Consider the following 24,509-nt stretch of genomic DNA (forward strand, 5'->3'; position numbering starts at 1 on the left):
TAGCCTGGTTGTGACCGTGTTGTTGGAGTCAGTAGGTTGAAACACAACTTTTATCAAAAGTGGACTGTCCCTCTCACAGCCTGTGATGGAGCTGACTGTCCCCTGTTGAGTTTCATGTGGCTGAGATCCTCATGCTCCAGTCCTCCCTCTCATCTTCAGTCAAGATGTTGCTCTCTCAATCTATCTGGGGTTGAAGCTCTAAACCTAGCTGCCACTAACAAAAATATGAATTAGAACAGTCAATCCACTGTCCATTATGTCATATGGATTGGGAAAATAGGTGACTATTAACTAACTAGCTAACTTAACTGACTAGCTAAGTAATGCATTTGCAGAGGCTTGATCTGACAGCTGTGTTTTGTTTACATGCCTCATCATCACATGCTGTTCTAGAAAAATGTTGCATATTACTTAATGATCAAGTTTAATAAAGTTGTCGGGTGCTAGGCATTTCGGAGACATGACATCAACATCTTTGGATAAATTGTATCTGCCGTTGTGCTGTATGAAGTTCTGTGAACTATTTTGTGAGCGACTCTGCTTGACTCATGCGCAGAACACAGGAAGGAGGACAGGAAAGAGAGAAGGTTTCTGCGCACAAGCAAGCAAGCAGGTCCTGCCATGTAAACGATCCTCGGCCCCACGAAAAGACAGCAACCTGTTGAACAACCTAATGTGTATCTGTTTAATTTGTTAAAAAGGCAAAATGAGGGCAGTTCCTACGTGGATTGACAAAGTACATGATCGCGACAAAGTTGAGCAATGGTAAGATATCTAGCGTTTGCATTTACAGTTTTATCAACAGGCCTGATGTTGCACAGTTGGGAGTGTTGATAGCAACGGCGGTTACTATGTAAACTCCCGCAGTGGCTGGCTAGCTATCTAGTTAGCCAACTGTAGCAAACTAGCTTTGTTTACTAAGATTTTCACGATCCATTTCATGCAATCTTAAAATAAATGATCTGTCTACTAACGAGTGATAACGTTGCTAGTTAGCTAGGTAATCTGTTTGCGTGGCTAAGCACAGCTAGAACATTAATGCTAGCTAGCAGAGCAGCTACCTATGGCTTAATAGCATAATTGAAACAGGTTTTCAGCATATTGTGATTTCAGTACATTTTATCCCTAGTATCTACGACCTTGCCTTCAAACCAGATGGCAGCCAGCTTATTGTGGCAGCTGGGAATCGTGTTTTGGTGAGTTTGGGGATGATGATGCCACTGGTTTTCGAATCAGAGCTAAATTGAGGAGAGTGGAATTGCATACAATAAGTATTGCATATTGTCTTTCCAGGTGTATGACACATCAGATGGAACTCTCATTCAGCCTCTGAAAGGACACAAGGACACAGTGTACTGTGTTGCCTACGCCAAAGATGGTACTTAGTACAGTATACTCTTAACACACCAATCTGGATGTTCCCAATTAACAAACACAAGTCTGTTGGGTCTCACATTGTGCTTCTCTGTAGGGAAACGGTTTGCCTCAGGTTCTGCTGACAAAAGCATCATCATCTGGACATCTAAACTGGAGGGTATTTTGAAATATACGTGAGTGATCATTATTACCACAGAATTAGGAATTAGAATAATTGAATAGGATCTCTATGATTATTACACACATTACAACATTATCACTAGCATTATGTTCTGTTGAGGTCACTCCTGGCTCACTCACTATGCATATTGTGTTTGTATGTTGCTCCTCAGACATAATGACTCCATCCAGTGTGTTGCCTACAACCCAGTCAGCCACCAGCTGGCCTCCTGCTCCTCTGGGGACTTTGGTGAGTGGTACACTGGGATTGTCCTGTCCTCTACACCTCTACAGGGAAGGGGTTAAACGGGTGTTGAAGACATGCAGTCATAAGAGCAGCATCTGTATCATTTGTTTCTCTCTCTAGGCCTGTGGTCCCCAGAACAGAAATCTGTATCCAAGCACAAAGTCAACAGCAAGATAACATGTTGTGGGTGAGTATTGACAAATGGCTGCTCTCCTTTTTGTTTGGATTGCCTCTTCTGGTCAGTATTGTCATAATCCTTTTGACCGCAGGTGGACCAACGACGGTCAGTACCTGGCCCTGGGCATGATGAACGGGGTGGTGAGCATCAGGAATAAGAACGGAGAGGAGAAGGTGAAAATAGAGCGACCAGGAGGATCCTCCTCTCCTATCTGGTCCATCGCATGGAACCCCTCCAAGTGAGTCACTCACCTCTCATGTGGGCTTTTTGCTGTGTAAAACATTTTAAACCTGTGTGTGCAATGTCTTGGAGAGTAAAGGTTTATTGCTTTTGAAATCAACAATAATACATTTTTTTCTGAATGATATTTCTCTGTATTGAGTCTTTTTAAGCTGCCAGTTCACAATGTGAAACAAGCATGGTAGTGAAAATCAGAGAATGACAGTGTATGGCCAGCAAGTGTCAGTGTTTGACCAGGCAGGCTCTGACAGGGACTGGTGGAAGTGGATGCCCTTCTGTGAGGGAGAGGACGACGAGGCGGTGGATGTGGACAGCAGCATGCCAGAGCCCCTGTGCCTGGTCATTGACACCGCCTACAGCCAGAGCTGCAGTAGCAGGGTAGAGGTCCTGGGGCTAGGCAGGCAGCTGGAGAGAGAGAGGCAGGTAGGAAGAGGAGCAGAGACGGACAGGCCTGAAGGAGAGGAGGAGGAGCCCATGCTGCAGGGAGGGTTCTCTGATCCAGACCACTTCAGCCAGCTCAGGTAGGGAAGGCAGAGAGGGAGGACAGAGAAATTGAGAAAGGTAACATCAAAGCTCAGGGAAATACTTTGGTTAGGTCTAGATTTATATGTTTGGAGGCAACACAATGATATAGGACACTTACTTTTACCATACCAGTGAGATGTAGGGTTTAATGTACCTTTTGGGTGAATAAGATTTGAAATCTTTCTAAATCTAGGTTAATTGTCAGAATGTTAAAGTGGAAAATATAAACTCATGTTGGAGTGTCTCTCTTAGGGATGAGCACAATGACATCCTGGCTGTGGCAGACTGGGGGCAGAAGCTGTCCTTCTACCAGCTCAGTGGAAAACAGGTGTGTGTCTGCAAAACGCATGTCCGTGAACCATCTCCCCAACATTTACTTCAGGCGCCTGGAATTTAATAAATGTTTTTGCCTTCTTCCGGCCCATCTGGATAGTGGGAACATGTTAGATAAACATTTTGGGTTTGTTTCCACAGCAAATGAATAAATAGTCTACATGTCTAACATAAAATAAAACATAAAATATACTAAAAATGCAATGGTGAAAGATATTGAAAAGAACAACTTTTCTTAATAGAAACTACTGTGTAGCACATCGGTGTGTAGGACACAAAGTTGTTACATACAGGTCAAGTAAGTAGCGCTTCATGAGTCTTGACTTGTATGAGCCGAAACAGCTCATGGGAGCAGGAGCATGAGCCAAGTACACAGGACGTTAGTATATCGCAACCCCCAATCTATCTCATGCTGAGTGCCAAGCAAGGATGGATTAGGTCCCATTTTTACAGTCTTTGATATGACTCGGCCCGAGGATCCAACTCTCGATCTTCCAATCGCAGGACGGACACTCTAATCACTGAATTGGTGACAGATCAAGAGGCCTAGGTTATGACCACAGGTTTAGGTTGTGCTCCCAGATGGGCACCGGTGATTGGTCAACGAAGCCCCAATGGCCTCGGTGCTATCACTCATCCACGATAACACATAAACCACTTAAGGAGGCCACTGTCTGAGACCTTTAAGCCCTGTATTTTCTGTTGCAATTAGCCTGTCAGGGACTATTGAAACCGTAACACTGCACTGGAAATGATCCTGTTTGGCCATTTAATAATGATTCCGTCACTACTCCTCCCCCATATCCCCCTGGGTAATATTGTAATTACAGACAAATATGCACTGTTTCATTACCCTGCCATGGAACCTTAGTCTCATGTGTTGTCACTGGGCTGTTTATCAGTGTAAGTGAACATGCTGTTTTGATTACCGTGCTATGAGTAGTCTGTAATGAAAAAAGGGAGGTTGTCCAAAAGGGTTTTATTTCAGGGTAAAAGAATGGACTGTCAGGCGGTTATTTTTCAGCGTGAGGAGAAACAGATGCACAGAGTCGGGGAACTGATATGACGTTGCGCAAAAGGACTTCAAGTGCCAGCACAATAGAGCCTATTTAGAAGCAAGAAAGTGTGTATGTGTTTTTCCATCTCTTTGGTCAGGCGCTTAAGGGGATGGGCTAAGGACTGTAGGCTTTCCCAATATAGTGCACAACCCTGTGGCTCTGGTAACAAAATAGGCCATTCCCCAAGTCAGGGGAAATCCTTGGCCTAGACAAGTATAGCCCAGTTAAAGGTCAATAAATGTGAAGTAGACTTTATTTCAATATCTGTTCCTCTCTCTCTCTCAGATTGGGAAGGACAGAACTCTGACCTATGACCCCTGCTGTGTCAGCTACTTCTCCAAGGGGGAGTACATTGTGATGGGTGGCTCTGACAAGCAGGCCTCCCTCTACACCAAAGATGGGGTGCGGCTCGGCACCATCGGGGAACAGAGCTCCTGGGTGTGGACCTGTAGAGTCAAACCTGACTCCAACTATGTGGTGTGTTTCTTTTAGTCACGTGTGTGTACATTTGGGTAAATGTGTGAGCGTGTTACGTGCGTGTGTCTAAAGTGAACTGTATTGGAACGCTATAATTTTAAATAGTGCTGATATGATGCTGAGACATGTTGTGAAGAACGAAGAGCTGAAATGATAAAATGCTACTGACAACACTACAGATGTCATCTGTCAGATCAAGTGTTGATGCAACCTCATGTCACTTTGGGACACATTTAGAGATGAGTTCTTTTTAACTTGTGGAGAAAGCATCTGTGATCACCCATAGAGAACAAGGAAGTAATATCACTATATTTTTTATTTTGGATTATATTAATACTAACAACTCATATGGGAGGGCATAAGGTGCTACCTTGCTGACATCTCCACATTGTCTCAGACAGGGCTCTAACAAAAAGAAGGAACACCCTGTCTCTCTGTCTTTTCATGAAAGTGTTAACGGGAACCACTGCTACATTGAACTCTCATTTCCTCTCCTCTGTTTAGGTGTTGGGCTGCCAGGATGGGACCATAGCCTTCTTCCAGCTCATCTTCAGCACGGTGCACGGCCTGTACAAGGACCGCTATGCCTACAGAGACAGCATGACCGATGTCATCGTCCAGCACCTCATCACTGAACAGAAAGGTGGATTCATTTAGACTAGGGCTCCCCAACCCTGTTCCTGGAGAGCTACCCTCCTGTAGGTTATCGCTTCAACCCCAGTTGTAACTAACCCGATTGTGCTTATCCACCAGCTAATTATTAAAATCAGGTTGCGCTAGATTAGGGTTGGAGTGAAAACCTAAAGGACAGTAGCGCTCCAGGAACAAGGTTGGATAGCTCTGATTTAGACAGTACACAGTGTTGTACTTCTCTTATTAGAATTCAGAAAAGGCCTGTTTGTTTTATTCACATTCAAATCTGTAGCACGTTGCGTGACCTTTTACCTCTTCAGTGTTAGCAGATCTGATGGAACTGGATGGGTGTAAGCAATACGGTGGTCCATTGGAAGGCTATGTAGAGTCACACCATCTGGTCTATTCAGGACTATTGGGGACTGGGATTATATGCCCTGTTCTAACTGTGCCTCCTACTTTTGTGCTTTCTTCGTGCCCAGTGAGGATCAAGTGCAGAGAGCTTGTGAAGAAGATAGCTATCTACAGGAACCGCCTGGCCATCCAGCTGCCTGAGAAGATCCTCATCTACGAGCTGTACTCTGACGACTCCTCGGACATGCACTACCGCATCAAGGAGAAGATCTGCAGAAAGTTTGAGTGCAACCTGCTCGTGGTCTGCTCCCAGCACATCATCCTGTGTCAGGTGAGACTTCTACCCAATCCCAAAGTCATACCCTATCACCTACTTCCCCCAGACACACATCTAAACTATAGTGGTAGTTGTGTCATATTATTTGCTCACATTAATGTCTGTATTTAGACTAAATACTTTGATTAATAACTGTTGTCCCGGGATTTGCTTTTGGCTTGAGGCTTTTCTCAAACACTCCGTTATAAGCATGTCCCTAAAGTGCCATACCAACACAAACTCAGTAACACTGGCCTGCAGAGACATCGTCTCATGTGAATTATACTAATGCATCGGTGACAGATTGCGAAAGACCCTGCCGAGAGACATTAGCATGCTGTTATCATATTTGAAACCCAGTGAATTAGCGGTTAGCGCTGCGTCGCTACTCCAAAACACCCTAGAGAGAGAGGCCAGAGATGGATGGTTAGAGCCAGTGGTCGTCCAGATGTTTCTTCCTATCCTTCTTATAGGCTCCAGCTGTATCTGTGCTCCTTTAGGGCAGGGGTGACAACAGGCAGCCCGTGGGCAAAAAACAGCCCGCAAGTGTTTTTTTTTTATTGGGACCCCTAAAGTTTTTGGTTAAAAAAATAAATATCAAATCATTTTTTTGGGGGGGGGTTTCTTTATTTTTGTTGTTAAAAAAGACTGTACAATTACCATGGAAATCTGTTCCCAAGTATTTCCACAAATAAAAAAAGAGACATTATGTGATTATGTCTCAATGTAATCCAATAGAACCTCTGTATGGGCTTAGTTGTGGTCAATTTCCAGTGTACAAATTATTATAATTATTTCCCGGCACCCGACCATCCGCTCTGATAAAAATTGGCCCGTGGCTGAATCTAGTTGCCTACCCCAGCTTAAGGGTGTAGGCTTCCTATTTCACAACAATGCATCCTTCTCTCATGCTGCCCTCGTTAAACTGACTATCCTATCGATCCTTGACTTTGGCGATGTCATTTTCAAAATAGCCTCCAACACTCTACTCAGCAAATTCGATGCAGTTTATCACAGTGTCATCTGTTTTGTCACCAGAGCCCCATATACTACCCACCACTGTGACCTGTATGCTCTCGTTGGCTGGCCCTCACTTCATATTTGTCGCCAAACCCACTGGCTCCAGGTCATCTATAAGACTTTGCTAGGTTAAACTCCACCTTATCTCAGCTCACTGGTCACCATAGCAGCACCCACCCGTAGCACGTGCTCCAGCAGGTATATTTCACTGGTCACCCCCAAAGCCAATTACTCCTTTGGCTGCCTTTCCTTCTAGTTCTCTGCTGCCAATGACTAGAAAGAATTGCAAAAATCACTAAAGCTGGAGACTCGTATCTCCCTCACTAACTTCAAGCACCGGATGTCAGAGCAGATTACAGATCATTGCACCTGTACACAGCCCATCTGTAAATAGCCCACCCAACTACCTCATCCCCATATTATTATTTATTTTGTTGCTCATTTGCACCCCAGTATTTCTACTTGCACATTCATCTTCTGCACATCTATCACTCCAGTGTTTAACTGCTAAATTTTCATTATTTTGCCAATATGGCCTATTTATTGCCTTACCTCCCTAATCTTACTTAATTTACACACACTGTATATATACTTTTCTATTGTGTTATAGACTGTACATTTGTTTATTTCATGTGTAACTCTGTGTTGTTTATGTCACACTGCTTTGCTTTATCTTGGCCAGGTTGCAGTTGGAAATGAGAACTTGTTCTCAACTGGCCTATCTGGTTAAATAAAGGTGAAATAAAAAAATAGAGACTCTGTCACTTAGTCTCTTTTCCTCAGCCATCAGACAGCCTAAATGAGGCGGCGAGGCGTGAGAGGTTACCAACACAGCACTGTGGAACCTGGCTGGATGTCTCTGGTGGTTTCCTCTCTGGTTTGTGTCTCTGTGGTTTGACAGAGAGGAGGAGGGGAGGGCGAGCAGTCCGGAGTTAACTCTGTGTATTATTTTCCCCTAAATCTGTGTGTGTGTGACAGAAGTGCTTTAAATCTGCCTCTAATAGCCCTGCTACAGCTTCACCAACTGAGGCTGATGGTTTCTCTGTTAAGACTGTCTAACCTCTGACCGGGCTGTGGTTGTCTGTGTCAAATCAAATCAGACTTTATCTTCACAGAGCATTGAATGAGAATGAAAAATATGGATAGAAAGATTAGAAGGATATATTAAGAGCAAGTGTAAAATATTAAAAGTAGACAAAGTGGTAGTGATGAATGAATTACAGTAGTGGCCAGATAATGCATAAAATATACTAAATAGATATGCCTGTGTTTGATGCTCTGGTGTTTTAACATGGTGGTATTCTTACTTTGTCTGGCTATCTAAACTCCTTGCTCTGGCCTAAAGATACGCCACGCCCACAGACGTTAGTTTCTTCTCTACAATGAGTCTGGATCTAAGTACCTCCCCAATGATTTCTAGAAACACATTCTAGACATTCTGATTAGTCCCAGAAACCGATGAGTTGGGTCAGATCCAGAACACATATGGGTAAAGCAGGGTTTTGAAAATTCGTAAATGCCTTTGATACTCTGATTGGTTAGAAATGATCCAATCGCTGATGACTTTGTTTTGTACATCACCCCTCATATTGACATCACAAATTACTTCAATGATGGCAAATTACTTCAATGATCTCACAATGAAGTACAGTATGTAGCGAGTCGTCAGGCAAATTGTCACTGTCTCCTCTCTGACCCTCCTCTTCAGGAGAAGAGGCTGCAGTGTCTGTCCTTCACCAGTATCAAGGAGAAGGAGTGGCTTATGGAGTCTCTGATTCGCTACATCAAAGTGATTGGTGGCCCACCGGGCAGAGAGGGCCTACTGGTGGGGCTGAAGAATGGAGCTGTGAGTATGACTGACAGACAGACATACAGTACACACAAACTCTTAGCTAACTTACTTGTATTTATCCAGGTTAGTCTTATTGAGATGCTATTTCCTGTGCCTCAATTCAATCAAATCCTGTGTTATTAATTTTCTCTTCAGATCCTAAAGATCTTTGTTGACAACCCATTTGCCATCACTCTGCTGAAGCAGTCTACGTCTGTGCGTTGTCTGGACATGAGTACATCCCGCAGCAAGCTGGCCGTGGTGGACGAACACAACACCTGCCTGGTTTACGACATCCACACCAAGGAGCTGCTCTTCCAGGTCAGAGGTTAGGGGTCAAGAGTTACTAAGGCCACGGTCGAGGTGGCTTCAGTTTAAAATTAGGGTTCACCGGTTATGTTTGTGGGGGTAAAGTATAACACCCGTCTCCCTTGCTGTCCCACTCCTTTCCTTCGCCTCTGTTTCCCCTAACTTCCCTACTTCCCAGGAGCCCAATGCTAACAGCGTAGCCTGGAACACCCAGTGTGAGGACATGCTGTGTTTCTCAGGCAGTGGCTACCTCAACATCAAGGCCAGTAACTTCCCAGTGCATCAGCAGAAGCTGCAGGGCTTCGTGGTGGGCTACAACGGCTCCAAGATCTTCTGCCTGCACGTGTACTCCATGTCCGCTGTGGAGGTGCCTCAGGTGGGCTGGAAGACTAATACTTGAAGAACTGAGCTTTATTTTTCTTCTGTTTATTTGTGTTTCTAATTATATGTTGAATTGACTGGTTCCCTCTTCCTTTCCCTTCTCCCTAGTCGGCTCCCATGTACCAGTATCTGGAGAGGAGGATGTTCAAGGAGGCCTATCAGATCGCCTGCCTGGGTGTGACTGACAGTGACTGGAGGGATCTGGCCACGGAAGCACTGGAGGGCCTCGACTTTGACACCTCTAAGAAGGTCAGACACACACACACACACACACACACACACGTTTTCAACCAGGAACCACTGCAATGCTAGTGTCCATCACTAGATGGTGCAGCCTGAAGCTATTTGTATGTTGAACCTCTCTCATCCTCGTTTGACTAGTGTGATAGAATAGCTGAAGGATGTGGTCTGAGTGGATTCTCTGGATACTGTAAGAGTTCCACTCATTCTGTTTACCCGTGTGTCTCTCTCTCAGGCATTCATCAGAGTACGAGACCTGCGCTACCTGGAGCTCATCAACAGCATTGAGGTACAATATGGCACAGACACACTCCCCTCACATGAATAATGAATAATGGATTAGTCTGAATTGTATGAATCCAAGATCAGAGTTTGTGGCTGTAGAAAACAGAACAGACCACATAGCTTTAATCAGGATGGATTTACTGGCTGACCAGAGCTGCCCATGACGTCATCAAAGCAGTAGCGGTGCATGATGGGTAAGAAGCTAAGCCAGAAACAAATGCCATATTACAACATAGCTGTTGTGATTATTGCGTTGTTTGCTTTATAACCTGTTAGTTCATATGCCTTGCGACTGTGATATATAGACCTAAGGCCGAGACAATAAGAAGACAGTGGCAAAATAAATTCAATCACACCTTTATTTCATCATAAAACCAGAGAGCAACCTCTGTCTGGTGAAGTCTACAAAGCATAATGCATGTAACCAATAGCTACATGACCTACAGCATGGTCAAGAAAGTACATGTTTCCGACATTTTCAGACTACTAAACAACCATTGATTTAGAACCGTGGAGAGTTAGTACAAGTCAACATCATCTAATCACCTATGCTTAGTCTAATACAGTGACAATTAAAAAATACCAAAAAACATTTATGGTGTGGCTCTACATGGTTTCTGATTTGTGTGTGTGTGTGCGTTTGTGCAAATTAAAAAAATATGTTGACTCACCCTACTTGCAGAGAAACGCCAATGAATGCCATCCTCCTCTCTTTCATGTTGACGAAACAGTCTATGTACTGTCATACAGTACACACGTTTATAGAATTTTTATTTACCTGGCTAAAATGCTTGCTGGCTAGCCTAACTTCCTTTCATGGACAACGTTAGCTAGTTAACATTAGCCTTCTACATCTAGTTACATATTGAACATCCATCCTCTCAGGCCAGGGGCACAATGCAGTTTATGTTTGGATCAGAATCCCCATTATAATCATTGGCCAGTATGGGGATTTAACTAAAACCACATGTCCAAATCCCTGTCTCCATCCATGGCTAATTTAGGAAAGGGCCAAGTTTAGCTAGCTAGCCACCGGAGGACAACAACATAACGAGATGCAACATTTCAAGTTGTTTCTATCGATGATGTAGTTCTCTGTGATAGGAGTGAAGCCAAATCCAAACTGGCTTCTCTTTTCTTTGGTGTGCCAGGACCATTCACAGTTGAGCTCACTCAGTGATTGGTCTGTGGCTTCCCTTGCATTCAATGCTACGGGCTGCAACAATGTCATACTCTTTATGACCAGATAGCTGGCCTACACATACGGAGACAGAGGAGCGCTGTTTCGCTCACTCGGATGCTTTCTCTGGAGAGATACAGTATATTCAGCCTCTTGTGAATTTAAGGAAAATTCTGAAAACACAGAGAGACGAAAAAATAAAAATAATAATAATAATTCTTAGTACATGTTTTGGCACCCATTAATACACGCCACTGCATCAAGGTGAGACAGAGGAAGGGAATTGTTGGAATTGCATGCGTTTCCCTGATTAAAGGCCCAGTGGAGTCTTAAACGGAATTTCCTGTGTTTTATATATTTCCACACTGAGGTTGGAATAATAGTGTGAAATTGTGAAGAATATGATAATGCACATTTAGTGTAAGAGCTATTTAAAAAAGACCACCTGTAATTTCAGCCTGTTTTGTTGGGATGGAGTTTTGGTCTGCCTGGTAACATCACCAAGCGGTAAATGAGTTAATAGACCAATAAAAAAGAGAGTTCCACACCCCTTGGCCAATAACAGCTAGTTTCCCCCTCCCCACACAGACCACTCCCAGACAGTCCTAGCAAAATTCTTGCTTGAGAAATTGCTCTTTGCAAAGAAGCTATTTTGATGGAAAACAATCACAGTAAGGTTCTTAATTGTCACCTAGCAATGAGTTAATATTGAGTTAAAAAAGCTGCTTTGGACTTTCAGTCTTTGATTGTCATGTTCTTTTTGCGTGTTGAGTGTAGACATGGAAACAATGGATCATTGAATTCCACGAAACAGGCTTTGTGTCTGTGTTTGCATACTGTATGAAAAAAACTGAGTGTACAAAACATTAAGAACACCTGCTCTTTCCATGACATAGACGGACCAGGTGAATCCAGGGGAAACCTATGATCCCTTGTTGATCTTAAATCCATTTCAAACAGTAGATGAAGGATTTTTAAGCCTTGAGACATGGATTGTGTTTGTGTGCCATTCAGAGGGTGAATGGGCAAGACAATATTTAAGTGCCTTTGAACGGGGTATGGTAGTAGGTGCCAGGCGCACCGGGTTGTGTTAAGAACTGCAGCGCTGCTGGGTTTTTCATGTTCAACAGTTTCCCGTGTCAAGACTTGACACAACTGTGGTAAGCATTGGAGTCAACATGGGCTAGCAACTCAATATTAGGAAGGTGTTCTTAATGTTTTGTAAACTCGGTGTACATGAGACTATGGACTGATAGTGGAGTATCAGGGTGAAACTGACTCCACTTTGTTATCTCATGTCTTTCTCTGTGTCCATGCCGATGGATTGGCAGGAGAGGAAGAAGAGAGGTGAGAGCGACACTGAGCTGTTCCTTGCGGATGTCTATGCCTACCAGGGGAAATTCCACGAGGCTGCCAGGCTCTACAAGAGGACTGGCTTGGACTCCAGAGCTCTCAGCATGTACACTGACCTGCGCATGTTTGAGTACGCTAAGGTGAGTACGAGTACTCACACACTCGCATAACCTCAAGTATGGCTAAAGGTGAGTGTTAGACATTGGACAATCACAGACTTTCGATGAATGTTTGAATGTGCCTATACTGTACACCCACACACTAATGCACGTTGCACACAGGCTCTACATACAATATGTTCAAACATGTGAGATCACACACACACACACACACACACACACACACACACACACACACACACACACACACACACACACACACACACACACACACACACACACACACACACACACACACACACACACACACACACACACACACACACACACACACACACACACACACACACACACACACACAGACGTTCAAACTACGGGAGCATGTAGAGGTAATCCCAGCATGTGTTTTCACTCACTGTGTACTTATGCCAAATAGAGGACCTGTACATTGGCAGATCTCCTTCACATACATCACTAGATGTCTCGCTATATATTATCCCGGCAATACACACACGCACACCATTTACATTTTTAAAATAAATAAATACATTTTATACATTTTATACATTTTTAAGGAAACATTTTGTGCAGGTTTATTGCTAATATCATAATATTTTACCATGAGGCTCTGAAAAATTATTGCTATTTTAGAAGTAATTTCCTGCTATTCTACACGTTTTTTTTTGCAGTTTTAAAGCTAATCTCCTGTAATTCTATAAATACATTTCATGGCTCATGATGTGTTCTTATGCTATCTTTTGCTACCCCCCCCCCCCCCCGAATAAATAAATAATCTAAGCTTGGTGGCATCCTGCCTTGCGGGGCTGTGGGTGTGTATGCTATTCCAATGACACACACACACACACACACACACACACACACACACACACACACACACACACACACACACACACACACACACACACACACACACACACACACACACACACACACACACACACACACACACACACACACACACACACACACACACACACACACACACACACACACAGGCTGTAGCATTACACGTTTCCAAGTGTCAGTTGTTGAATGGAAATTATTTTCCTTTCCCTCCCTGTGTGCGTGCGTGCGTGCGTGCGTGCATGCGTGCGAGTGTGCTGCTGTATATTTGTGTGGCCATCTGTTCCTCGAGGCCATTTATTTTAGCGCTGGAGGACACCAGCGGGGGAATCCTGGCCTGTTTATGTGACTCCATGTCCCCCCTCTCCAGGTCCTGACCCAGATGGGCCTGTCTGTCTCACCCACCCTCCCTCTCTTCCTGTCCCTCTGTAGGAGTTTGTGGGCGCGGCAGACCCTAAAAACACTCGCATGCTGATGTCCAAGCAGGCCGACTGGGCTAAGAACAGCAAGGAGCCGCGGGCCGCTGCTCAGATGTACCTGACTGCAGGAGAACACCTCAAAGCCATCGACATCATAGGAGAACACGGCTGGGTCGACATGTGGGTAGCACACACACATACACACATACATACATACATACAGTGGGGCAAAAAAGGATTTAGTCAGCCACCAATTGTGCAAGTTCTCCCACTTAAAAAGATGAGAGAAGCCTGTAATTTTCATCATAGGTACACTTCAACTATGATAAAAAAAATCCTGAAAATCACATTATAGGATTTTTAATGAATATATTTGCAAATTATGGTGGAAAATAAGTATTTGGTCAATAATATAATCATATAATATACCCTTTGTTGGCAATGACAGAGGTCAAACGTTTTCTGTAAGTCTTCACAAGGTTTTCACACACTGTTGCTGGTATTTTGGCCCATTCCTCCATGCAGATCTCTTCTAGAGCAGTGATATTTTAATAATAATAATAATATATGCCATTTAGCAGACGCTTTTATCCAAAGCGACTTACAGTCATGTGTGCATACATTCTACGTATGGGTGGTCCAGGGAATCGAACCCACTACCCTGGCGTTACAAGCGCCATGCTCTACCAACTGAGCTACAGAAGGACCACATATTTTGGGGCTGTTGCTGGGCAATATGGACTTTCAACTCCCTCAAAAGATTTTCTATGGGGTTGAGATCTGGAGACTGGCTAGTCCACTCCAGGACCTTGAAATGCTTCTTAGGAAGCCACTCCTTCGTTGCCCGGGCGGTGTGTTTGGGATCATTGTCATGCTGAAAGACCCAGCCACGTTTCATCTTCAATGCCCTTGCTGATAGGAGGTTTTCACTCAAAATCTCACGATACATGGCCCCATTCATTCTTTCCTTTACACGGATCAGTCGTCCTGGTCCCTTTGCAGAAAAACAGCCCCAAAGCATGATGTTTCCACCCCCATGCTTCACAGTAGGTATGGTGTTCTTTGGATGCAACTCAGCATTCTTTGTCCTCCAAACACGACGAACACTTCTTCTGGATCATCGAAATGCTCTCTAGCAAACTTCAGACGGGCCTGTACATGTACTGGCTTAAGCAGGGGGACACGTCTGGCACTGCAGGATTTGAGTCCCTGGCGGCGTAGTGTTTTACTGATGGTAGGCTTTGTTACTTTGGTCTCAGCTCTCTGCAGGTCATTCACTAGGTCCCCCCGTGTGGTTCTGGGATTTTTGCTCACCGTTCTTGAGATCATTTTGACCCCACGGGGTGAGATCTAGCGTGGAGCCCCAGATCGAGGGAGATTATCAGTGGTCTTGTATGTCTTCCATTTCCTAATAATTGCTCCCACAGTTGATTTCTTCAAACCAAGCTGCTTACCTATTGCAGATTCAGTCTTCCCAGCCTGGTGCAGGTCTACAATTTTGTTTCTGGTATCTTTTGACAGCTCTTTGGTATTGGCCATAGTGGAGTTTGGAGTGTGACTGTTTGAGGTTGTGGACAGGTGTATTTTATACAGATAACAAGTTCAAACAGGTGCCATTAATACAGGTAACGAGTGGAGGACAGAGGAGCCTCTTAAAGAAGAAGTTACAGGTCTGTGAGAGCCAGAAATCTTGCTTGTTTGTAGGTGACCAAATACTTATTTTCCACCATAATTTGCAAATAAATTCATTAAGAATCCTACAATGTGATTTTCTGGATTTTGTTTTTCTCATTTTGTCTGTCATAGTTGAAGTGTACCTATGATGAGAATTACAGGCCTCTCTCATATTTTTAAGTGGGAGAACTTGCACAATTGGTGGCAGACTAAATACTTTTTTGCCCCACTGTACATACATACATACCCACACAGCTCTTGGTTCTCCTCTCTTCGTCCCTCCTGTGAGTCATGGTGTCATTTGAAAGCGTGGTGGGTGTGTGATTGGGAAGCAGGCAGATACATAAGGCTGGTCCTGTGGTCCTATCAAGGCTCCCCACGGGCTCCCTCTCTGACCCAGTGTCTGCTGCTTGTCAATCACACCCCCACTCTGGCCCAGACCACCTAGGCTAAGGCAGGCCCAGCATAACAAACACAGGGAAAGACTGGTTGGCCCCGTTAAGCTTTATCAGGCTTGACAGCTTCCCATACTACACACATTAACACACACACCCTCCCACTCCATCTGATCTCATCTCTCCTCAACTCCCCTATCAGGCTGATTGACATAGCCCGTAAGCTGGATAAGGCGGAGCGCGAACCACTGGCTAAGTGTGCGGCCTATTTCCAGAAGCTGAAGCACCATGGTTATGCCTCTGAGACCTACTCCAAGATGGGAGACCTGCAGGCCCTGGTGCATCTGCACGTGGAGGCACGACACTGGGATGAGGTCAGTCAGAACCATTCACATTTCACTTATGGTCCTTACACCTGTTGGACACAGCTACAGTATTGTATCTTACTTGGCTCATCAGAAAGTATACCTCATACATCAAATTAGTGGATTCGGCTAATTCAGCCACACCCGTTACTGACAGGTGTATAAAATCTAGCACACAGCCGTACAATCTCCATAGACGAACATTGGCAGAAGAATGGCCCGTACTGCAGAGCTCAGTGACATTCAATGTGGCACTGTCATAGGATGCCAGCCAGTCAGTTCGTCAAATTTAAAATGTCTGCCCTGCTAGAGCTGCCCTGGTCAACTGTAAGTGCTGTTATTGTAAAGTGGAAACGTCTAGGAGCAACAATGGCCACAAAACCTCACAGAATGGGACCGCTGAAGTGCGTAGTGTGGAAAAATCATCTGTCCTTGGTTGCAACACTCACTACCGAGTTCCAAACTGTCTCCGGAAGCAACTATTCATCGGGAGCTTCATGAAATGGGTTTCCTTGGCCGAGCAGCCACACACAAGCCTAAGATCACCATGCGCAATCCCAAGCGTCGGCTGGAGTGGTGTAAAGCCTGTTGCCTTTGGACTCTGGAGCAGTGGAAACACGTTCTCTGGAGTGATGAATCACCCTTCACCATCTGGCAGTCCGACGGACTAATCTGGGTTTGGCGGATGATAGGAGAACGCTACCTACCCGACTGTATAGTGCCAATTCTAAAGTTTGGTGGATTAATTATGGTCTGGGGCTGTTTCTCATGGTTCGGGCCAGGCCCCTTAGTTGCAGAGAAGGGAAATCGTAACACTACAGCATACAATGACATTCTAGACGATTCTGTGCTTCCAACTTTGTGGCAACAGTTTGGGGAATGCCCTTTCCTGTTTCACCATGACAATGCCCCCATGCACAATGCAAGGTCCATACAGGAAAGGTTTGTCAAATTCTTTTTGTAACACCTTGACTGGCCTGCACAGAGCCCTGACCTCAACTCCATCGAACATCTTTGAGATGAGCCAGGCCTAATCGCCCAACATCATTGCCTGACCTCACTAATGCTCTTGTGGCTTAATGGAAGCAGGTCCCCGCAGCAATGTTCCAACATCTAGTGGAAAGCCTTCCCAGAAGAGTGGAGGCTGTTGTAGCCGCAAAGAGGGGACCAACTCCATATTAATGCCCAGGAACTTGGAATGACAATACTTTTAGCCATTGAGTGTAGGTCTAACCCAGAACACAGAAAATGACACTGCAAATTTACTGGAACAATACAAACTGAAACCATGTTCTATAAAACCAGAGCAAAGCTGCCGGCCAAGCTAGAGATTTCCTCTAAATCTCTGCCTAGGATGACTAGAATGTGAGAAGCACCCAGCGGTCCAAAGCACTAAAGAGCCTTAGCTAAGAACTGTTTTCTGTTTTGACTCAACTGCCCCATCAGAGCAGCGCATACCACAGACCCAGCTAACATATTTGGTTCTTTGGAAGTTGTGGGAACTTTGGTTTCCCATTAGTTCTGGGAACAAAGCCATAAATATTTTAAACATTCTGAGAATGGAAGTGAACATTTTGCCTGTTCTGGGAATGCTAATTTTTTAGGTTGCAGGGAGGTTCTGGGAATGTTTTATTATTGTTCTAAAAACTGAAATTATAGGTTATTTGAAGGTAATTAAATAATGTTCTGAGAACGTTCTAATAAGATTTTTAATAACACAGCTTTGGGTTAACTGTTTTGAACTCCAAGAACAGATAGGACACATGGCAATTCATTTGGTTAGGCACTAGTCATGTAAACACATTACATTTGTATTTTTATTTTGCCACGGTGTCCGTGCGATTCGATCCTGTGATCTTCTGTTTTCTGTCCATGGAATTAGTCCACTGCGCCACCAGCATGGAGCTACTGTAGCATGCCAATGTTCTTTAACTCATACAAAGCTGTTGATTTTTGTCTATTGAAAATAGTCCCCATTTCAATTGAAACAAGCACTCATTAAGTTTAGGTGTAGCCAATTAGTGGGTGTGGCCAACACACCTGAACACAGAGTTTTGGTGACGCTGAAAATTGAATGTATATAAATAACATTCTTAGAACGTTCTTTGAACGTTAAAAATGTTTACTTGTGTTTTTTATGGGTCGTTTTCTTAATGTTCTGAGAAAATGACATTAAATAGAACCATGAGGAAACCTGCAGAAAACGTTATGCTGAAGTACTGAAATTCCCACAGAAGAACGTTGTTCTTGGTACAATTTGAGAACATTACTTTAAATAGAACAATGAGGAAACCTGTAGGAGACATTACGCTGAATTACTGAAATTCCCACCTAAGAAACATAAGGTTGTCAGAACGTTATGTGCTAGCTGGTTATCTTGCACCATTACCAGAATGTTGTGGGAAGGTTATGTGCAAAATAACCATAGGGCAACCACGCTCTAACCAAGCTCTAAGAAACATATGTTTCTCAGAATGTTATGTGCTAGCTGGGGAGACATGGAGAAAATACTAAATGTTCTAAGTGTTTAAGTGAGTTATGGGTGGAACTGAGCGCAAACGTGTGATTTCCACTGTGAAACAGAGAGAATGCCAAAAGACTAGAACATTAAATCACATTCATATTGTATGAATCATGCACAGCGTCTGAGGAGCTTTCTCACCCGTTCGTTCATTTGATCCTGAGAGAGAGAAAGGACGAGAAAAAGAGAAGGTGGAAGGCTTAATGAAAGTCTTGCTATTGGACAATTAGGTTAATCAATCAAGATGACAGGCAGGTATGCCTCTGTAGGCTACTGTCATACAATTCTACTACAGCATGTCACTCAAACAACCATAGCTGCACACTAATTGACCATGACATGAAATCAGTCTAATATGCTAACCTTAACATATCACATTAGTAATGAGCTCTATTCATGTTTTGGCTAGATGTGTCTGTTTTAAAGCCTGTGTTAATAATCACTGACAATTTCTAGGCAAATTATCCTGGGTATATTGCCTCAAAGACACACGATACAGTAAACCTAATAAATATTCTAAGTGATATAATCTGGTTATATGTAAGGCATCTGATTGAGCCTTTCCTCCCCTCTCTCCCCCAGGCCTTCGCTCTGGTGGAGAAACATGCCCAGTTTAAAGATGACGTCTATGTGCCCTACGCTCAGTGGCTGGCTGAGAACGACCGCTTTGAGGAGGCACAGAAAGGTGAGGATGGAGAAAGAGAAGAGAGAGAATGCTCATCCCAATATGTCATAGGAGCTCGATGTTTGATGTTCCCACATTTTGTGGTAACTTTGCCAAGAACATGTCGGCTGAAACATCTTATCACTAGTTTCTATAAAAATCATCATCAGATCATTCTGGAATCAGAACTATATCAATGTATCATAGAAAACCACAGAGGGCTGTAAGGGCATTGTCAGTTCGTATAACATAGGGTACATATGGAATCCATATCAAGCTTGGCCCGTGTTATTATATCCAAGCGTTCTTCACTCCTCCCTCTGCAGTGCTGCTCTCTCTATTCACTGTAAAACATGATCCTCAGTTAGAGACAGAGCAAGTCCTGACTGCTTACAGTGTTTCATGCCATGTATATTTCCAATCAGCACTATAACAAGCAACTCTTAATGATGATTACCCATGTGAGCAGAAGAACTCATCACCACATGGCTTTACACTGAGTGTACATAATATTAAGAACACCTGCTTTTTCCATGACAGACTGACCAGGTGAATTCAGGTGAAAACTATGATCCCTTATTGATGTCGCCTGTTACATTCACTTCAATCAGTGTAGATGAAGACAATTGAGACATGGATTGTGTCCAGAGGGTGAATGGGCAAGACAAAAATACAAAAAAGGGTGTGGTAGTAGGTGCCAGGCGCACCAGTTTGAGCGTGTCAAGAACTGCAACGCTGCTGGGTTTTTGCTCAACAGTTTCCCGTGTGTTTCAAGAATGATCCACCACCCAAAGGACATCCAGCCAACTTGACACAACTGTGGTAAGCATTGGAGTCAACATGGGCCAGCATCCCTGTGGAACGCTTTCGACACCTTGTAGAGTCCATGCCCCAACGAGGATTTCCTGAGGGCGAAAGGTGGTGCAACTCAATATTAGGAAGGCGTTCCTAATCTTTTGTACACTCAGTGTATAATTATGATTATGATTATTAATATAAAGTACCAGGGATTTTTCAGGGGGGTTGGGGGGAGCTAGACATTCAGGGAGAATAGAAATTCCAAAAACAATGAATTTAGCAATATATTTTATTATTATGTTTGAGCAAAAGAACACAGCATTAGCCACGGCAAAATGCATAGAATTGCAGGAAATTAGCTTTAAAACTGACCAAATTTCTCTCATCTCCATGTAGACATTTGAGATTTCTCTCAAAATCAGCAGCACCAACGAGCCAATCGCGCCCCCTGTCACGCCCACCGCCCAAGCTCCTTTTTGATCCATAAAAAACCCTGAGTGCTGTATCCAATCCATCCTGCATAATATCCTCTGTGTGTGGAGTATAGAGTTGAACAGGCCTGGCTGTGTTTCAGCCTGGCAGTAATCTGGCGTCGTGCTGACTGTATTGTGTTTTAGTGGGGCAGTAATGCTGTATTGTGCCACCACCACAGTGATTGTAATTGACTTTAGGCCCCTGTAGCGTTGCTAATACGCGTTAACACAATGAATGACTGGAAGTCTATAGGTATCTGCTAGCACATAAAAATGGTATCCACAAGTTCATCTGACTCTGGGGAAGTAGACAAAGGGCCTCTGCCAAAATCCCGAAGTATCCCTTTAAAATGTATGCCAAACAAAAAACATTGATTTCATAGTTGAACAAACCATATAACTCTATTCACAAAGACTACTTTTAACAATTCACACCAAACATTTTATAATAATGCAAAATTTGGTGACATAATTTCTGTAAAATCTGCCTGAGTTTTTTTTATGTGACCTCGTTTTACACAAAAAAAGATCTGCTCCGAATTAATATTAAAAGATGTCTGCAGAAAGAATGGGGTGTCAGCTATGATAGGACACCTAAAAATATATTTTGGTTATTGTAATTGAAGTGGATTTACACCTGATAACAGAATTATGGTTACAAAATGTCATAATTTGACCCTGATCAGAAATGCATAATTATGGATATGAATGTCGTTACCTTCATGGTGATGTATCCTAAATAAGTACACAAAGGTAGAAATATGCAATATCCTCCTTTGCATATTTGGGTATTATCCTACACACTGGCTATTATTTTAATCAGCGCCACCACCAAACAAGACCACATTTTGTTGGGTTGGACCGCACCAAATCTGAGCCATCCATAGATGTCTACAGTATGTTTAACAAGTTTGGATATCAAAGTACAGCACTATAGAGTACAATACCAGACAGAACAGTAGAGTACAGCATAGTCAAGTAGAGTATAGTTCAGTAAAGTAGCGTATAGTTCAGTACATTATAGTGTACTCAAGTGTGCTCTACTATGTACTGTACTGAACTCGACTGTACTTTTCTTTACTGAACCCTACTGTGCCTTACTGTAATGTGTTGTTCAAAACTGTGAAACAGTTGGTTCAAATTTGGTCCGGTCAACAGATATCTGGACGTTGAAATCAAGGTTGGTCCGGATTGGACCGGAAAACTACATGTGTAGACGTTGAAATCAAGGTTGGTCCGGATTGGACCGGAAAACTACGTGTAGACGTTGAAATCAAGGTTGGTCCGGATTGGACCGGAAAACTACATCTGTAGACGTTGAAATCAAGGTTGGTCCGGATTGGACCGGAAAACTACATGTGTAGACGTTGAAATCAAGGTTGGTCCGGATTGGACCGGAAAACTACATGTGTAGACGTTGAAATCAAGGTTGGTCCGGATTGGACCGGAAAACTACATCTGTAGACGTTGAACTCAAGGCCACGGTGGACTGACCAAATTTCAACTACTTTTCAGCATTCATTGATGTCCGGTGTCGGCCGGTGCTCAGGGGGTCAGGATGCTGGTCACAGTAAATAGAAAGAGAGGGGACTCGTGGGTAGGTTTACGTGCGCACCGTATTCCAGATAATAGCTCATATTCCGGTTTAGGTCTAATTTCGGATCAGTTTACATGCACCATTGAAATCCCGCTCATTAGTTTCCATCCCTGCATGCATAAATAAACAGAATATTCATAATTGTCTGTCATTACTTGATGCTCTAGAATATTAAATAAAGCCATGCTCACCAGAATGTCATAAATCGATAGAATGAATATAGCATCCACGATCTAGTTGACATCGGTGCATTTTTCTCATTCATTTCTGCTTCTCTCGCATGCCAGAGACACTTAGGGAATGGGGAGATTTTCCGTGCAAGATTTCCAAATGACATCAATTTGTTGATCGGTATTAAGGAAATGAAAAGCTGTGAAAACGATCCAACATGTTTTTGAGTTTTTGTCTTCGATGCATATTTTATATGGTTGAAAGTGAAATGCTGTCAGCTTTTATGTCGCTGAAAAAAGTTGCAGGCTTAGTCTACACAGCACAGTCCCTAATTGCACATTTGCATTTTCTCAAGACGAAAGAAAGAAATCATATTTCTCCACTCCTGTTCATGATAAAAAGCCTACATGTGGCATGCTCCTATGAACGTCGCATATTGGTGCTCATGAGTCCTTTTGCATGGAAATGACCACATGTTTATTGGAGTTGTGCTTTCTAAGTGGCATGCTGTTTGAAATTTTGGAGTGGGTTTGTTTTAGAAGATGTCTGTTTGTGGTTACTAGTGAAAAATGAGGAAAACATTGTCTCGAATACGTTAAGTACAAATTGTCCCTGGTGTGTAAGTGTTTCTGTGATATTGTTCAACTCTGGCAGCCTTAGAATGAAAGGGGTATAATGGGAAAGGGGTCAGCTCCTATAAGGCTGAAACTCTATTGTCCATGCAATAGAAGCAGTGTTAAGCTCCGCTCTGGCTCGCAATGTTCCCCCTTCCTCGCTGCAATTAAGTCTCTTCCCTCCCTTCTCTCCTCCCCTCCCACCGCAGCTTTCCACAAGGCGGGCCGACAGAGCGAGGCTGTGAAGGTGTTGGAACAGCTTACCCACAATGCCGTGGTGGAGAGCAGGTTCAATGACGCAGCATATTATTACTGGATGCTCTCTATGCAGTGTCTGGACATCGCTAGGGGTACGTAGGTCTACTGACACCAATATACATCTTACTACTATCACCACTGAATTCCTACTGTAACTGGTTGATTTTGATTTTGGTGTGTGTGTGCGTGTGTGTGTGTGTGTGTGTGTGTGTGTGTGTGTGTGTGTGTGTGTGTGTGTGTGTGTGTGTGTGTGTGTGTGTGTGTGTGTGTGTGTGTGTGTGTGTGTGTGTGTGTGTGTGTGTGTGTGTGTGTGTGTGTGTGTGTGTGGGGTGCATGTCTGTGTCACAGAAAACGAGGAGAGGAAGGAGGAGATGCTGAAGAAGTTCAAGCGTTTCCAGCACCTGGCTGAGCTCTACCATGTTTACCACTCAATACAGCGTTACACAGTAAGATGCTCACCACAGCTGAAGGTAGGGACAGAGTAGAGCCAAGTAAGTATAGTTAAGATTACGTTAAGGTTGAATTCAGAAAAGTAAAGAAGTTAAGAATAGGCAGGGTTGAGAAAGGTAGACCGCAAAAAATCCCTTCAGTCCCTTAGTTGAAATAGGAAATGCTTCTGGAATCCTTTGGTTGATAATTAATCAGGATAACCCCTCCCACCAGCAGCGCCACCCCCCTGGCCAGTGCTTGGTTCTAAACAAGCTATGCCTGGTTATAAGCACTCTGTCTCTTTAGGCTGGTTTGCTGTGGCCGCAGTACCCCTGGCCTTTGTCTGTGTTCTCTCACACACACACACACACACACACACACACACACACACACACACACACACACACACACACACACACACACACACACACACACACACACACACACACACACACACACACACACACACACACACACACACACACACACACACACACACACACACACAGTACTAGTCACACCCCTGAGGTGAGGAATCCCTGTGATTGAGTCCAGAGCAGGAACCCTCTATACCTCACTTTAACTCTCCCAGGCACCTGGCTGTGCTGAGCCATCAAACACTATGGGAGCTAGCTGACGCTGTACGCTAATG

General features: G+C 43.7%; 1 protein-coding gene across 1 annotated transcript in view; it reads left to right on the top strand.

Annotated features, from left to right (window-relative positions):
* Positions 1-578: 578 nt before the first annotated feature.
* Positions 579-24,509, top strand: part of ift122 (intraflagellar transport 122 homolog (Chlamydomonas)) — a gene marked incomplete at its 3' end in the record, with an annotated part of 31,888 nt that continues 7,957 nt past the window's right edge. Inside the window, 22 exon segments of the mRNA XM_046334763.1 lie at positions 579-765; positions 1,130-1,196; positions 1,294-1,378; positions 1,472-1,550; positions 1,710-1,786; positions 1,904-1,970; positions 2,053-2,199; positions 2,979-3,054; positions 4,403-4,594; positions 5,099-5,237; positions 5,710-5,912; positions 8,626-8,763; positions 8,905-9,069; positions 9,236-9,433; positions 9,547-9,687; positions 9,914-9,967; positions 12,475-12,636; positions 13,912-14,078; positions 16,170-16,341; positions 19,436-19,538; positions 23,380-23,520; positions 23,777-23,874. Coding sequence (XP_046190719.1) covers positions 707-765; positions 1,130-1,196; positions 1,294-1,378; positions 1,472-1,550; positions 1,710-1,786; positions 1,904-1,970; positions 2,053-2,199; positions 2,979-3,054; positions 4,403-4,594; positions 5,099-5,237; positions 5,710-5,912; positions 8,626-8,763; positions 8,905-9,069; positions 9,236-9,433; positions 9,547-9,687; positions 9,914-9,967; positions 12,475-12,636; positions 13,912-14,078; positions 16,170-16,341; positions 19,436-19,538; positions 23,380-23,520; positions 23,777-23,874 — 2,730 coding nt within the window.

Source organism: Oncorhynchus gorbuscha, unplaced genomic scaffold (genome assembly GCF_021184085.1).
Source record: "Oncorhynchus gorbuscha isolate QuinsamMale2020 ecotype Even-year unplaced genomic scaffold, OgorEven_v1.0 Un_scaffold_918, whole genome shotgun sequence".
NCBI lineage: Eukaryota > Metazoa > Chordata > Actinopteri > Salmoniformes > Salmonidae > Oncorhynchus > Oncorhynchus gorbuscha.